The sequence below is a fragment of the Copadichromis virginalis genome, linkage group LG16 (assembly GCF_057382275.1).
Source record: "Copadichromis virginalis isolate Kocher_CV1m ecotype Utaka linkage group LG16, C_Virginalis_male_GT1.1, whole genome shotgun sequence".
Lineage (NCBI taxonomy): Eukaryota > Metazoa > Chordata > Actinopteri > Cichliformes > Cichlidae > Copadichromis > Copadichromis virginalis.
In genome coordinates, this window is record NC_140633.1 from 28,369,001 (window position 1) to 28,383,903 (window position 14,903).

The window sequence follows — 14,903 nt, forward strand, 5'->3', positions numbered from 1 at the left end:
ATATTGACTGTTGATGGGGGAGAGAATTGATCTCCTCTCTCGCTCACTGCAAGACAACTTAACATGGGCAGTGGGCAAAAGGCAATCAGAGGAAATTGGTGATAGACACAGGATGGGAAACAAAGAAAGGAGAAAGGGAATTAAAGTATTCAAAGGGTAGTAGAGCTGTCTCTAATTGGAGGCATCTGGGGACATTGAAGTAGTAATCAAGAAGAAGAAAAACTAGCACTAGCTCTTCAGAAACCAGTATAAGGTCAGCACAGCATTATTCTATATGCAACATGCACACTGTGAAACAAAAGTATTGTACTGTGCATTCTGAAAGTCATTTGCATATTAATATTATGACACCCATCAGTTAAAAAAGGAGCAACAAAGGAGCATGAGGTCATACTTTTTTGTCACATTGGAATTTTAAAATAACTGATGATAACTATCTGATCAAATTTTACAGTTTGGCTCAGAGAAAGGATAAAAATAAATAAATAAATAACCCAGGTCAGTGAAATTATTTTTTCATTATGAAAGGAGGCTTCAACTGAGCACCATGCAATTTTAAACCTTAAACCTGGCTTTATATTTGCTTTTACTATTGTAAAAAGTGAAGTTAAGTTATTTTTCCATTCTTCTCCCTTACCTCTGTGTAAGCTCTGAAAAAGTCCATAGCCAATTTATTTATTTATGTTCATTTGTTAATAAGACCACTGGCAGTATTCCACCTATGCACAAAGGGCATATAAATATGGGAGAATTGGAAAATAAATAAATAAACTGAAACTCTTGACCCCAGTGGCACTGCAAATCAATACAGAGCTGTTCTAAGTGATCATCTTTATGATGATACAATAAACATCCTAATAAGAGTGGTTGCTTCCAGCATGACATGAAAGTGCCCCCAACATAGTTGCTGAACTGCTCGTGGGTATGATCTTAATCACATGCTGTAGCTTTTTGCAATCATCAGATTTCAATCGAACACCAAAGGCATTTCAACTAGTAGCATTTTTTAGACTTGTAGAATCAATGCCAAGAGGCAGTGAAGCTGTTGTGGTGGAATGTGGTACACCTTATAGGATGATGGGGTTTTTTGTAGTTGTTGTTGTTGTTTTCCTTTAATTTGTCAACAATCTCAACTTTTAGCATATTGACAACCAAGAAGCAAAACAGACCACCAAATCAATAGCTGTGTATGATGGATGACACAAGGCATTTGAAAATCAGTCAGAATTTTAAACGTGCTCTAGTCTGCCTCCAACTTTATTAAGAGTCCATTTTAACTAGATGACATTTTTATTTTCTCTGCATTTCCTGCACCTTTATATTCATGTCATGTCCTCAGAAAATCCCTAACAGGGAATCATTGGGTCTTGTCAGCCAGCAGGAAAGTTAGACCATCAAAGATAATTGCATGCTAATGTTCAATAAGCCTTGTAAGTCGCTGCAGATAAGTGTGGCTGCCAAACATCCTTGCCAGGGGAAAGCACATCTAATCCCTTGGCTGTGGCCGGGGAAAATTAATATTAAGCTCCTTTGGCCACTTCCAGTGTGGCGATAGAAACAATTACACAACAGCCCACCAGAGCGCAATTAATGAAAAACTGAGCAGTTGCTTAGTTGACACATTCTAGCAAAGATACATCTATCCACTAGCTGGACAAACAATTAAAAATCGTATAAAGCAGTTGAATTGGGCAATTTTTTTGAGTTCACTGGGCGTTGGAGTTTCCGCAGAATAACCCGGTTGTTCAAGAAATTCATCATTGTCACAACTCCATGGCCGCTGTTTACACAGTGACCTGCATTTGTGCAATATTTAATTAAAATGTGCTCAGAGTAGATCAAGCAGAAAAAAAGGCTTTATTAACATGTTCATTTTTGATGACAGACGTAATTTATTGAAAGAATATGAGGTATTTACCGTTTAAAGCAATTAAGACCAAAATCATGTTTGAATTTCTTACCCTGCACTTAATACTTTGGCTATTTGGAATCTTTCCTTTTTTTCTTTCTGTCTTTCTTATAATGCAAAATATTAATAGAACACTAGGTGCAAGTAGGCATATGCTGTGGTCCTTCAAAGAATAAAGTAAAAAAAACAACAACTCCAAAACAACATCCATCCATCCTCAAAAAAATCATTCCCAAAATGACTTTTTAAAAAGAGGCAGCAATATATCTTGAAATACAGTGATATAAACTTTAAAGTCTCCTAGACCTATATCAGACTAGCTCACTGCTTTTAATCAGTGTGTAAGAAAATCTCTGCTGGTCTAACCTTTTAAATTACTTTAATGAAAAACTCATTTATGTAACATCTGAAACAACGATAAGAGAAAATAATAGCAATAATAAACAAGTTACTAGAGAGCGTAAATAAGAAAATCCAAGATTCTATCTCAAAAAATAAAACAGACTTTTCTATTTAGTTTTAAACAAATATTCTAACAGATAATAAACAAAGCTGGAGAAGTCAGTGTTTGGGATCTTAAGGATGCAGGGAGAAATATTACAGCACTTAGAGTGTGGAGGAGAGTTGTGTTTCATGATGTCTCCAAAGCTGTTTTTCAGTTGAATTTTATTTTACAGCTAGTACTTTAGTATCCTTTCGTATTATGAGGCATGATTTTCTAATCATGTCATAATTCATAAACAGTCACACACCCTAGGACTATACTTTTTTTAAATTCTCAGTATGAATCAACAGCATGTATGCATGTAAGCACCATTGTATCACTATCAGAGGAGATAACAGTATGTTGCTGAAGTAGCAAAGAAATGATATATGTCATATAGATATATTATAAATGTTAACTTATTACATTCTTAATTTATTAGATTTGTTTTTACACACTTATAGGCATGGATTATTTGGAAGATAGCTGGCTAGTGTCAGATGGTATTAGCAACCTCCCTCAGTCCTTTCATTAAAATTAGTCCTGACCTTTGTTAGAATTAATATTGTTTGATAAAGTTGATGTAGGAGAGCTATGTGAATCTCTTAATAGAATTATATATACACACACATGTGTGTGTGTGTATATATATACACACGTGTGTGTGTGTGTGTGTGTGTGATTTTTATTTTATTTTATTTTTTAGCATATTTACATTCATAAAAGTCTAACCTTAGGGGGGGAAATAATCAAGTAGACTGACTCGTGTAATCAATCACATTTCATGTTGTTTTAACATTTAAAAATTGGACAAAGCTTGTTGTATTAACAGAATCACTACCCAACAAATAATAAAAAAACAAAACAATGTAAGAGAAACATTACCTTACACGTAATCTGTCTCACAGAGAATAATAATAATGGATTGGATTTATATAGCGCTTTTCTAGGCACCCAAAGCGCTTTACAATACCACTATTCATTCACTCTCACATTCATACACTGGTGGCGGCAAGCTACGGTTGTAGCCACAGCTGCCCTGAGGCAGACTGACAGAAGCGAGGCTGCCTTATCGCGCCATCGGCCCTTCTGGCCAACACCAGTAGGCAAGTAGGGTAAAGTGTCTTGCCCAAGGACACAACGACCAGGACAGAGGGCCCAGGGATTGAATCGGCGACCTTCCGGTTACAGATGCGATTCCCAACCCCCTGAGCCACGGTCGCCCATATAGGAAATCTAAGTATGGAAAAATGATGTGGCTCTCGGCTTAGATCTCTTCTTTAGTAAACCATGATCTCCTGTTTTTTTCCCCTTGTTGTAATATAGTATCTACAGACAGATTGATTAAAAAAAAACATACACTGTATAGCCTATTTTTCTTTAAAAAAAAACATGCTTGAACACACACAAAGATAAGACACTCCCCTTTGTCTGACCATTGCAGCTTTCCACTTGGTAATTCATTGCTGAGTCTGATATTGTATTACAAGATGTATTTGCTCCCTCCTCTAATAAGAACATAGATTACAAGCAACACTGAATTCACTATGTGCATCCCAGCTGATTGCTTTGCCTGCCTGTGTGTTAGCTTATATCTTTTTAAGCGTCAGTGCCTAGCTATTTACATTCATCCACTAAGCCTTAAAACAAATTATAATCGATCTTGGGCGTGATGAAAAGGGTGGACTGCTGCAAATTAAAAAGAATGCAAGGTGACAAGGACAAAAGAATCACAATCAGCTCCTCTCAGAGTGTGTGGTGCAAAAAAAAAAGACCATCAACTCATACGTCTAAGATGTGCAAGCAATCCAAGACACATAGTACAAAGTTTTCTGTTAAGACCTAAGTGTTTTCTGTCACTCATTACTGAGAGCTGTCAACAGTAGGAAAACTTATTTTCTTTAGAAAGTGCAACAAACTGTCTAATCAGTTTAACCCTCTAAGGCTCAAATTAAACTTTTTGTTGCTAATGCACAACCAAGTCCTGCAGTGGTACTTCTGAGTAAAAAAAAACTCATAAAATATGTATGTGAGGTAATCAGGTTGTAAGTTTTTAACTGTTGCAAATCGGCAACGCCTGCCTCGAGAGGGTTAATTAGTCAGGATTAATCTCAGTCTCACTAGACAATCATGTACATGAATCCTTTCAATTGATCATCAAGATATAAAAGCAAAAGAACAATTACTGCATTTCGTTGCCCTGTACATGTGCATGTGCAATGACAATAAAGTTGAATTCTATTCTATTCTATTCTATTCTATACATTATATCATATGATTCACCTATTCTAAGAACAATGACTACAAATAATAATAATAATACTAATAATAATACATACTGTGTATAAAAATAAATATAAACAAGAGCAAGCACATTGTAATTCAACCACAATTCCAACCAAATGGCATTGCTTTTCTAAAGTCTGTGCTTAGGGTTATTGCAGCTTTAACAAGTTAGATTTCTGTGTTCTCACAGGCTTTGCCTGCAAGCAATGCCTCTGGGTAGCTGAAATATTTCAAAACAATAGTACAGAATGAGAAATGTGATGTCGTTTTTGTATGGTACGTTTGTCAAGGTACTACACGTTATTGGTCCAAATGTCTAAGATGGATGGATGGATAAATTAATAGAGTTTGTATAGTAATATTTGCTCATCATCTTGATGACTAACACATTCAACCTGTCTTCCTGTCAGTGTGTTCCAGTAGTTTAATGAAATAAATGATTTTATTATGGTGACAACTCTAGACATGTTTCTCATATGTGACGTGCCATCGTATGTCCCCTGAATGACAAATCTCTCACTATCTGGAAGGCTGAGAAAAGATTCTTGTTTGTGAAACAAGACATGTATTCTAGATTTGAGTGCTGAGGGAAGAGATGCGTTAATGAAGTAATGTTTAAGTCATTACAAGTACCAGTGTTGCTACAGTACCCCTTATTCATTGTCACTATGATCAGTGCTGCAGGCAAAAATACAGACATAAAATTAAATTCTTCCTTAAAATCTTGGATGCATTCTTTGGACTTTTGACTAAAAATTTGTTATTTCACTTATGTTTGCCTCAAGCAATATTTTTAATGTATTTGCATGTTCAAAAGAATAAAGAATTCAAGCTATTGTTTTTGAGAAGGGTAAATATCACATGGAATGATTTTAAAGTTGTATGCCCTGTTGTTTCAAGCTGATTGTCGGATTTCTTGTAATATTTATCTGCATTGTATGAATATATTTTTTGCCCTGTCTTAATTACATCCGGACTGCTGAGCTGATCAGCTGTTGCAAGAACATTTACTGGGAGGAGCTGTTTTTAATACCCAGTGCATGACCAACAGACATGTATGTCCTTGAACGCCCATGCACAATAAACACATAAATACACACATGCGTCCATTCATATGTCCTACCTGTGGAAAGCGCAGGGTCCATGAACCTGCTGAGAAATCATTTCCCAGGCAAGCAAGCGAGGCAATTCCGTCACAGCAAGGAGGAAAAAAGGCTTTTTTTAATGGGGAAAAATTGGAGGCAGGGGATGAGTTAGCAGTAGCGGCCAGGATAATTGATGGCAACTGTTTGGGTACGAGATTAAGATTCATTGGAAGGACCACACATGGGGGCTGGAAACCAGTATGTGCTAGAGGCATGAAGGATATGAGGCAACATTTTGACTCGCCTGCTAGCTTAATTGATAGAGTGTCGTCCCATATGCAGGGTGAAAAAAAGAAGACGAGAAAAAACTATCAAACAGGATTTGGAATAGAGGCTAGAATGGATTAGGAAGTAGGGCAAAAAGCAGTGGAAACCCAGCGGCAAAAGAAAAAAGAAGCTTTGAATGTTGAAGGTCAGTGGTTCCTATCCCCAGAATTTCTGGAAACAGGCTGGAGAAAAAGTAAAGCGCGCGAGATACATACTGCCACTCATCATCGACTATCCTTGAGGAGCCTTTTGGCACTGTGCTTAACACACAACTGCCCCAGTAGAGGCCCTCGGTGGGGAGCAATAGGAGATACAGTATAGTATTGCTCCTGCTGTGAATGTGACTATTTGTATGAGTAGAGAAAGTGAGTGGAGCCAATCTGATTTCCTGGACACAGCAACTTATGTTTAAAACATAACACCACCTAACACAATGAATACCTGTCAGTCCTTTTTTTTCCTGTAACTTTTTGATGTGTTATGAAAGCACAGAACTCACATGGGGGCAGCTATACTGTAGAATATCTAAAGCATTCTACAGTTCCTGAGTGGGTATACACATATACTAGAAAATAAAGTAGTGTATCTGGCACATATGCACTGTCATGGGTTGACGGCTAAAAGGAGTGTATGCAGAAATGACAGGACAGAACAAGACAAAATAAGAGGCAAATGTATACAGATGCGTGTCTAATTTCCTCCTGATACAATGACACTGGCAGAGTACCAAAAATGCAAAAGTTAAAATATTCTATTTACACTTTATTAAGTCAGAGGAATTTCAAAGAGAGGCTGATTTAAAACCATGTGTGTAACCTGGCATCACACACATTCACAAAGAGACGCACTGATACGCTGCACAAGTTTAAGATTTATTGCGGGAGTGATGAAAAAATACTGGTTAAACTTGTTGACCATAGACATGAGTAATTTGCCATGATTTAAGGAGAGATTTTGTTCATTGTTAAATTAAATAACAAATAACACTCTGTATCACCTCTTTAGTCAGAGATTTTGTTGGTGTACTAAAACACACACACACACATATATATATATATATATATATATATATATATATACATATACATATATATATATATATATATATATATATATATATATATATATATATATATATATATATATATATATATATATATATATACGAGTCGGTCTGCATGTTTAATTCATTGTTAGCCTCTTCTAGATGTAAGGAACAGTTCTTTTTGTTTTGTTCTTCCATGATTTATGTGTTCACTTGTGTGAGTACAAACAAATTAAACCAAAATGATCTCTAAATAGTAGCACTACGTGTTTGTGTGTAGGTACATGTGTGCGTTTCCATTTTTAGAAGTGAGCCTCTGAGGATCACTTAAGTGTGTCGGCATGTTGCTAAAAACATAATAGCTTAAGGCCAAGACATAGATGCAGACGTACAAAGTGCTCAGTCCCTCTCACAAACACACGCCGACACTGTCAGCCCGCGTCTGCGCACACTTACACACCATGTAGTTTGCAACTGATTCATTTGACCCCATTGCTCAGCCTATCTGCTCTCTCTTTAGCAGACTGTTGGGATATGAACCACCTCAGGGGTTTACTGTTTCTACTATTAGCATATAAAGAGCATAAATTTCACTCCACCTTGTATTAGGAGGAAACCTCTGAGACTTCAAGAGCAAAGGCAAAGCCACCGAGGAAAACTTCAAAAAAAAAAATCAGTGGCTGGAAAAGTTGTGCTTTAAGCTAAAAAGGAAAGTCAGGTGGATTTGTTATTAAGTAGAGTATACAGATCCATTCATACACAGACACATGAAGTCAGTCTAAATACATATTTTCTTTCAAAAACGCACATTTTAGGTAACCTGCTGAAAGGAAATAGTAGTATGAAGGAGTCCAAATGAAAAACACCTTTCACCTGTCTTTTAGTTTACTGTAAATTAACATCTCTGTCTCCACCACAACTGAGTGCATTCTGACAAAGAGCTGATCTAACTGCCTCACACAATAATAAGTGTCTAGTTGGCTGAGCTGTAAGAGGTCTCACAGTCTAGGTGAGAACAAGCTCCCATCTCAAACTTAATGAGTGAACTGTGTTGGAATGATACTTAATCAAAATACTGTTGTAGTGAAATAGCAGAGAACAAAGGCTGCCTGACAAGAGGGTCAGCAATTTCTCTTTGTTCAACAGCAAAATATGCCTGCTTTTTGAGTAGTCTGGCCTGGCCTATCATAGAGGAGGTTAATCATCCACCTCACTCGCATTAAAAACCAAGCCCTGGAACCACATAGTGGTTTGTGTGCATGCCAAAAGCCCCCAAAGCAGCCCTGGAGGGTCCTTCACTGGCTGCTTTAATCTTTGCTGGAGCAGCATCTGATTTCTCCAGTAAAGAAAATCTTCAACCGCTTCCTTGGTAAGGCTTAAGATAAAATGAAGAAGGTGCTGCTAGTGCTATTTAGTTTTGAAATGCATCATAAATTATGCATATATTGTTTTCAGCATTTCACAAAACCTAGTTAATTTTGCCCTCCAATGGCTGAAGCATAATTGGTATAGCGTGTGGTGCAGTATAAGCAGCTGGTGGTCATGCACTTGTGCTCTGAGACAATTGTTCTGAGTTAATTATTGAATTCAAAATGTCTGCCACATGCAGTCCAAACATATATTTGAAGTACTCACTCCTTCTTTTTTCCATAAGGCCAATTTGCCATCGTGGGAAGAGTGTGAACCTCTGATTAGTGACACTATAGTGACCAGTGAAAACAGTGCTCAGGCTGTATCTTCCAATACATTTCCTTGTCTGTCTGTGTGATGTCTTAATGCAGTGGAAAGAGGTGGTGGTGCATAGGTGAGAGGATCAGTACAGGCAGTTAGAAGGTTCCCTCAGCAACAGAGCAAAGTGGTATTTTGGTGTTTGGGTTGAAAATTGGTACTAGACTTTGCAATAAGTTTCTTAAAACTACATCATTTAGATTTAACAAACAAGAGTAGATGCATGGAACACATAAACACTATTTACAGATTAACCAAAACTTAAACAGAAACCCTGAGGATATGCAAAACCTTGGGCCTGGCAAGTTTTCTAGAAATCGAAATAAAAAGGCTCTATTTTTGCTTTAAAGGTAGACAGGAAAGTGGAGAGGTGGGGGGGACTTGAACACAGGTCACTGCACACTGGCCATATGGTATGTGGTGCCCTGTTCACCCACTTAGCTAAAGCAGCAGCCCAGAAAAGGATGTTAATGCAACACATGGTGACAGGTGTCATGACTTTAAATCAATATAACAAGTAGTGTCTATGGGGTGGCATGAAGGTCTGTGGTGGTGATGAGGCCATCTGCAGTTCTTTGGGGCCTGAGGTTGAGGACTTGATAGACCACAGCTTCCACCCTGGAGGGAGAATGATTCAAAGAGTATGTTTTTGTGGTGGAAGAAGTCAGCTGCAATTTTTCTTACCCACCTCAGAATCCTAGAGGTGCACAGGTCCCGGAGACATGACAGATTGTAGCCAATCACATTCTCAGCAGAACAAATGACGTGCTGTAGTCCTTGGCAGTGGCAGCAGAATACCAGATGGTGATAGAGGAGGTGAGGATGGACAGGGGAGGTGTAGAAGTGCGCCATCTTAGTCTTTGGCAGGTTGACCTTCTTCAGCTGCTACAGGAAGTACATGCTCTGTACATGCTCTGATGTTCTTTTTTTGTTTGTTTGTTATGGAATGGGACCGCACGTGGCAACCAGATAGTGAATCTCCCACCTGTAAGTGGACTCGACCCAGCCAAAGAAAACATTTGAGTTTGACAGATTGCACACTGCAGCTGTTGGTGTGCAGGGACAAGAGTACAGCAGGAAGAACACAGTCTTGTCAGGAAGCCTCACTGATTGTGGATATCATCATGCTTTCACAGTTTCACGTGGTGTCGAACAAGAAGTTTCTCATCCACCTGCAATTTCTTTTATACAGCAAAACTGAAATGACGTTACTGAAGGCAGAGCTGAGGTCTGTGTTCCTAGGGAGTCCAGGTGCTGTGGCAGTCCATGTCTATGGATGATGGCTCTGCAGGCAAAATGCGAGGGCTCTGAGAGTCATTCAGTGGTTCTTAATGTGTCCTTTATTATTATTGCACACCATAACGTGTGCATTACAGGCGTAAGCCAAAGCGGAAGATCAGACAAACTCCAAAGCATTTCTACAGGTCAGTGCAGGTCTAGAAGTCTTTTCACTATACCTACTGTCAGTCGTGGCCTCAGTCAGGAAGAAGAAGCTAGAGGATTTGGGGTAATGAGGTGTGTTTCAGTGTCAGCCAATCACTCCGCTGTGACTTCGGTGGGTTTTTTTTTTGTCTGGAGACAACTTTAAATCCCACTGAAATACTGAGAGCAGAGTGCTAAGAGAGAAAAAATAGGTTAGAGTGAAGCACACTGTTCTGCACAGTTTCACCATAGTAATTACTGGATTACAAAATACATTTCATTTACATTTAAATACATACATTTAAAATAAAGTTAAATCTGCAATTTGTCATCAGCAATTTTTAATAACATTTTATGACACTAACTCAGTAGGTGTGATATCTATACTATGCTGTGCTGTGTTACATAATTGTATATTTACTCTTTTAATAGCATAAGTAATAGTAATCATAAGTAATGGCAACAACCAAATCAGACACTGGGATTGCTGGCTTTTTCTTTTTTGTTTATGGAGTTGTAGCTTGACAGCAGATTTAAAGAACAGCAGGAGGCAGAGAACATACAGATAAACTGCAATTACAAAAAGTAACATAAAGTATACATTCTCTGTTGTTGTTTTGGTTTTGAAATCTCAAAGTGTTTGAGCTTGTTCACTGAAAGCAAATAGAGTTAAAATAGGTGAAAAAGAAGGTGAGCCTAAATAGTACCAGTAATAGTATTTGTTTTAATATTTAAAATGCATGCAATGCTGTCTGCTTTTGTAGGGGAGCGAGAGTGCATAATCAGAATCAGAATCAGAATCAGAATACTTTATTGATCCCTGGGGGAAAATATTTAGAATTTAAATAGAAGCAACAGCAAGTTATCCTTTGTGGAAAACTCTCACAAGGTGTTGGAAATATGCACCACTGATGACACGATTGCTAATTTATGGTAGACCATATGGCGACAGCGACAGCATTGTTGGTAGATGACCAGAGCTCAGAGGGCAACGAGAGGTTAGTGTTACTGGACCGTGCCGTTATCACGAACACTCATCTAGTTATTGTTTCTGATGCTTATTAAACTGCTCAGCAGATGGACGATAATCTAGGCCATGATTACCATCCGAGGCAGTGGCTTGTAACTCACACTTAGCCACTGAGGCTCATCTGGGAGACATTAGGGGACAAAGGACAACGCTGACCTCAAATATGGTACTTTATTCAACGTGCCTGACAGAAAATGTAGTATTTTCCACTGTGTAAAGCTTATTTCTACAAGGTACTCCTATTTATTCAGTTCACGCTGACGAAGTTCAGCTATTGACAGTGTTTACTCAAGGAAGTGACATTTGCAACTTTATTTAATTCGGTCAGTTACTTGCTATTGGGATGACCTTTTGCTGGCTTCACTGGCAGGAGCCTATAAACCTCGGAGGCTCACCAGCTTTATAGGCATTCAATAGTCGCACAAGTCACTATTGATGAAGTTGTTGTGTGCACAACCAAATGAAATGAGAAGGGATCAGAAATCACAACACTAAAGTTCCCGTGTAATCCTGATGAGGATATTTATGAAATTAAAATGGATGAAAATACAGCTGAGGGGCATTTCAGCCTGTTTGCAAAGACTTAAACATTGTTTTGTTTTGTGTAAAGAATTTACTCTTTGCTGAAGGTTTTGATCGTGTCAAACGGTGATAGATGCATTGTCGTCTTTTTTGGCGGCTGTCTGTCAAAGATACACGGGAGCTCTCTGTCTGTTTATCTATTTACTTGATAAATATGTGGTTTCGCATTATCTGGCTAAATGCAAGCTTTGCTGCAAAAGCCTTTATATGCTGTTCGAGACCATAGAAATTGAGCCGTGTGCATTTTTTCCCCATTGGCACACAGTCTCATTAATTACATGTATTGGGAAATGTTGTGTTATTATGATTTATCGCTACGATGTATCACTTCTGAGGTGAAATTCTCCGCAAACACATCACATCAATTTACTCTCACAGGCAATTATCCTTCATACATGGAAGAAAGACACTTAAACTCATTGGCATTCTCAGCATTGAGAGTGCCAGAGAGTGAAATATATCAAACAGATGACATAGATTTCCTTTTGTGGAATAGCTATAAGCATTAAACAGTATGAAGATTCATTAGTTCTTGCAGTGTATTCCTGTATTCCTGGCAGTATGTTAACAATTGACAATTCAGCATCTTATAGCTTGTGCTCATGGGTGGGCAGGTTGTCCAATTGTTTTATGCAACCTTTAGTGTGACATACGGACTCAGATGTAACGTATTGAGCATGGAGACAAATGGATTCGATCATGCGATGAGAGGGGGAAAATACATCCTGAGGTCTATTGTTTACAGCCTGCCCACGTTCACGCACACACATGCAGACATAAGAGTCTACACCAGTTGGAGCACCGGGCTCTGCAGTAAACCTTTAACAGTTCACACATCCTCTACAGTATAAATGCACAGATGGTTTAGTTGTGGTTCACTTGGCAGCCAGCACCATCTCAAGCTCATGCAGAGCTTTCGTGGTAGGTCATTAGAAGTCACATTTAAAAAGAAAAGAAAAAATGTAAACATTCTATACATTGCATTAGACAGGTTTCAAAAGTCAGCAGACTTACTGAAGGTCTGCAAATGGGTACGAAAAAGTAAATTTCACCAGACATCACATCATCACATGCCACAATGCCCCTTTCCTCTGATCTCGGCGCTCTGCCTCAAGGGTGCAATAACAGTTTATTACACCTATCTTCACTTTATGACCCACCCCACCACCTGCCCCCACCACTTCCACCCCGCTCCCCTCAAGCCCACGCTAACTGTTATTGAAAACACCCAGGTCTGCTATATATCATTCCTGAGCAGCACGGAATGCTATGCGCAACATAGCTAATCAGCCCCAGATAGAATGGGTATTGTCCAGGTCATAGAAGAATAGCTCCACTTATCTAATACCTGCTTACATGTGGAAGTATTTAAACACAGTTTCATTTGTCTTTTGAGCCTTTGTTGCCCTGAGGTTGAATCTTCTTCTCCTCACATATATCTATTGTGTAATCAATGGAGTGAATAAGAACTATTTTTTCTGCATTGTGCCTGTGTGAAGATAACGGTGTAAATGGGTTGTGGCATATGTTTTGCTAGCAGAGTGGACAGAGTGCAAGTTGGACTGAGAGTGATCTAAGGTATGTGATGGAGACTGCAGTATAGCACATAGTAGGGTGGGATTGAAATGCAAAGCATCAGTAAAGATCTTTTGAGGTGGGTGTGCTCACAGAGAGAGGCTACAGCTCAAGGGAGACAGTGTGACAAGACTCTTGGAAGGACCCACCACCCCTCGGTCACAGTGATGGCTTCACTGCTATCAAGCGTGAACAGGGTGCAGGTGGGAGAAACCACACTGCCATGACAGTGTGTGGAAATGAAGCTAATTCTTCAAAAGGAGCAAATGTCAATGTACATCTGTAACTTGGGCTTATATCAGCAGGTTTGCAAAATGTGCCTAAGTGAAAACACTAAGGCAATACCTTATTGTGAATGTGGCTTATATTTTAAGACTAGTAAAGGAATATAGGTGGGCAGGAACGGCAAATGATGTTTAATTTCATAGGGATTCAAGATTTAGCCACAAACCTTGGGATTTATCTGTTTGTGTCCATGCAGTCATACATGTGTGTTTTAATGTTAGACTAGGGAACACCAGCTGATAGGGCAGATGGCTTGTGTCATCTTGAGTGTGCAAGGTATGTGATGGGTGGAAATGGTCCTGTTTAATTACCTTTAAAGTGAGCAGCGCAGCTAGGTACTAAAGAGCTCTCATCTGCCCTGTAGGCACCAAGGGAAGCTCTAGGAAGGCCTTGTGGTGTAGTGGTTCAGTGGCTGCATCGTGTTACATGGCCAGCTTAGTCACATGACAACACTCTAGATTCTTTGCAGCACAGGTGTGGTGCTGAAAAACAAGCTGTTTATATGTCTTTTCCTAAATTGTTGTCCTTATTTAAATTTCTACATTAAAACCCTTTTATACATACAAAACATTTTATACTTTGTTAGAAATCCAAAATACAGGTTTTAACAATAGCATTGAGGTGTTTTGGGGCAATGTCCAAACCCATCCTCAGTCAAAAAAATGAATGTAGCTGGATTACAACTGACTTATCTCTCTTCTCCTGTTTCTCTTTTCGTAGTATGTGCTGGAACGGAGAACAAGCTGAGCACGCTGTCGGACCTGGAGCAGCAGTATCGCACTCTGAGGAAATACTATGAGAGCTGTGAAGTTGTAATGGGCAACCTCGAGATCACAAGCATTGACCGCAGTCGTGACCTCACCTTCCTCAGAGTAAGGGAAAAAAAACAACATGATACCGTCAACTAATAGACCGCATTTTTTTTGGCACATTTTAAGTGCAAAGTTATAGGCTTCTAGCTTGGAACCACCAAATTTCTTAAAATAGTGCACAAAAATCAACATGAACATTTGAGAAAATATTTTTTTATTTGAATAAAATGATATGTGCCTATATATTCTGTTTAAAAGATTCACATATTCCTTTTTGACTAGTAATGCCTATCATCTGTCTTTTTACCTACACAATAGAAATACAAATACTCA

General features: G+C 38.6%; 1 protein-coding gene across 1 annotated transcript in view; it reads left to right on the forward strand.

Moving 5' to 3' along the window:
- erbb4b (erb-b2 receptor tyrosine kinase 4b) overlaps positions 1–14,903 on the forward strand; it is a 341,570-nt gene that overhangs the window by 153,955 nt on the left and 172,712 nt on the right. The window contains exon 2 of the mRNA XM_085434270.1: positions 14,479–14,630. Coding sequence (XP_085290396.1) covers positions 14,479–14,630 — 152 coding nt within the window. The remainder of the gene's footprint in view (positions 1–14,478; positions 14,631–14,903) is intronic.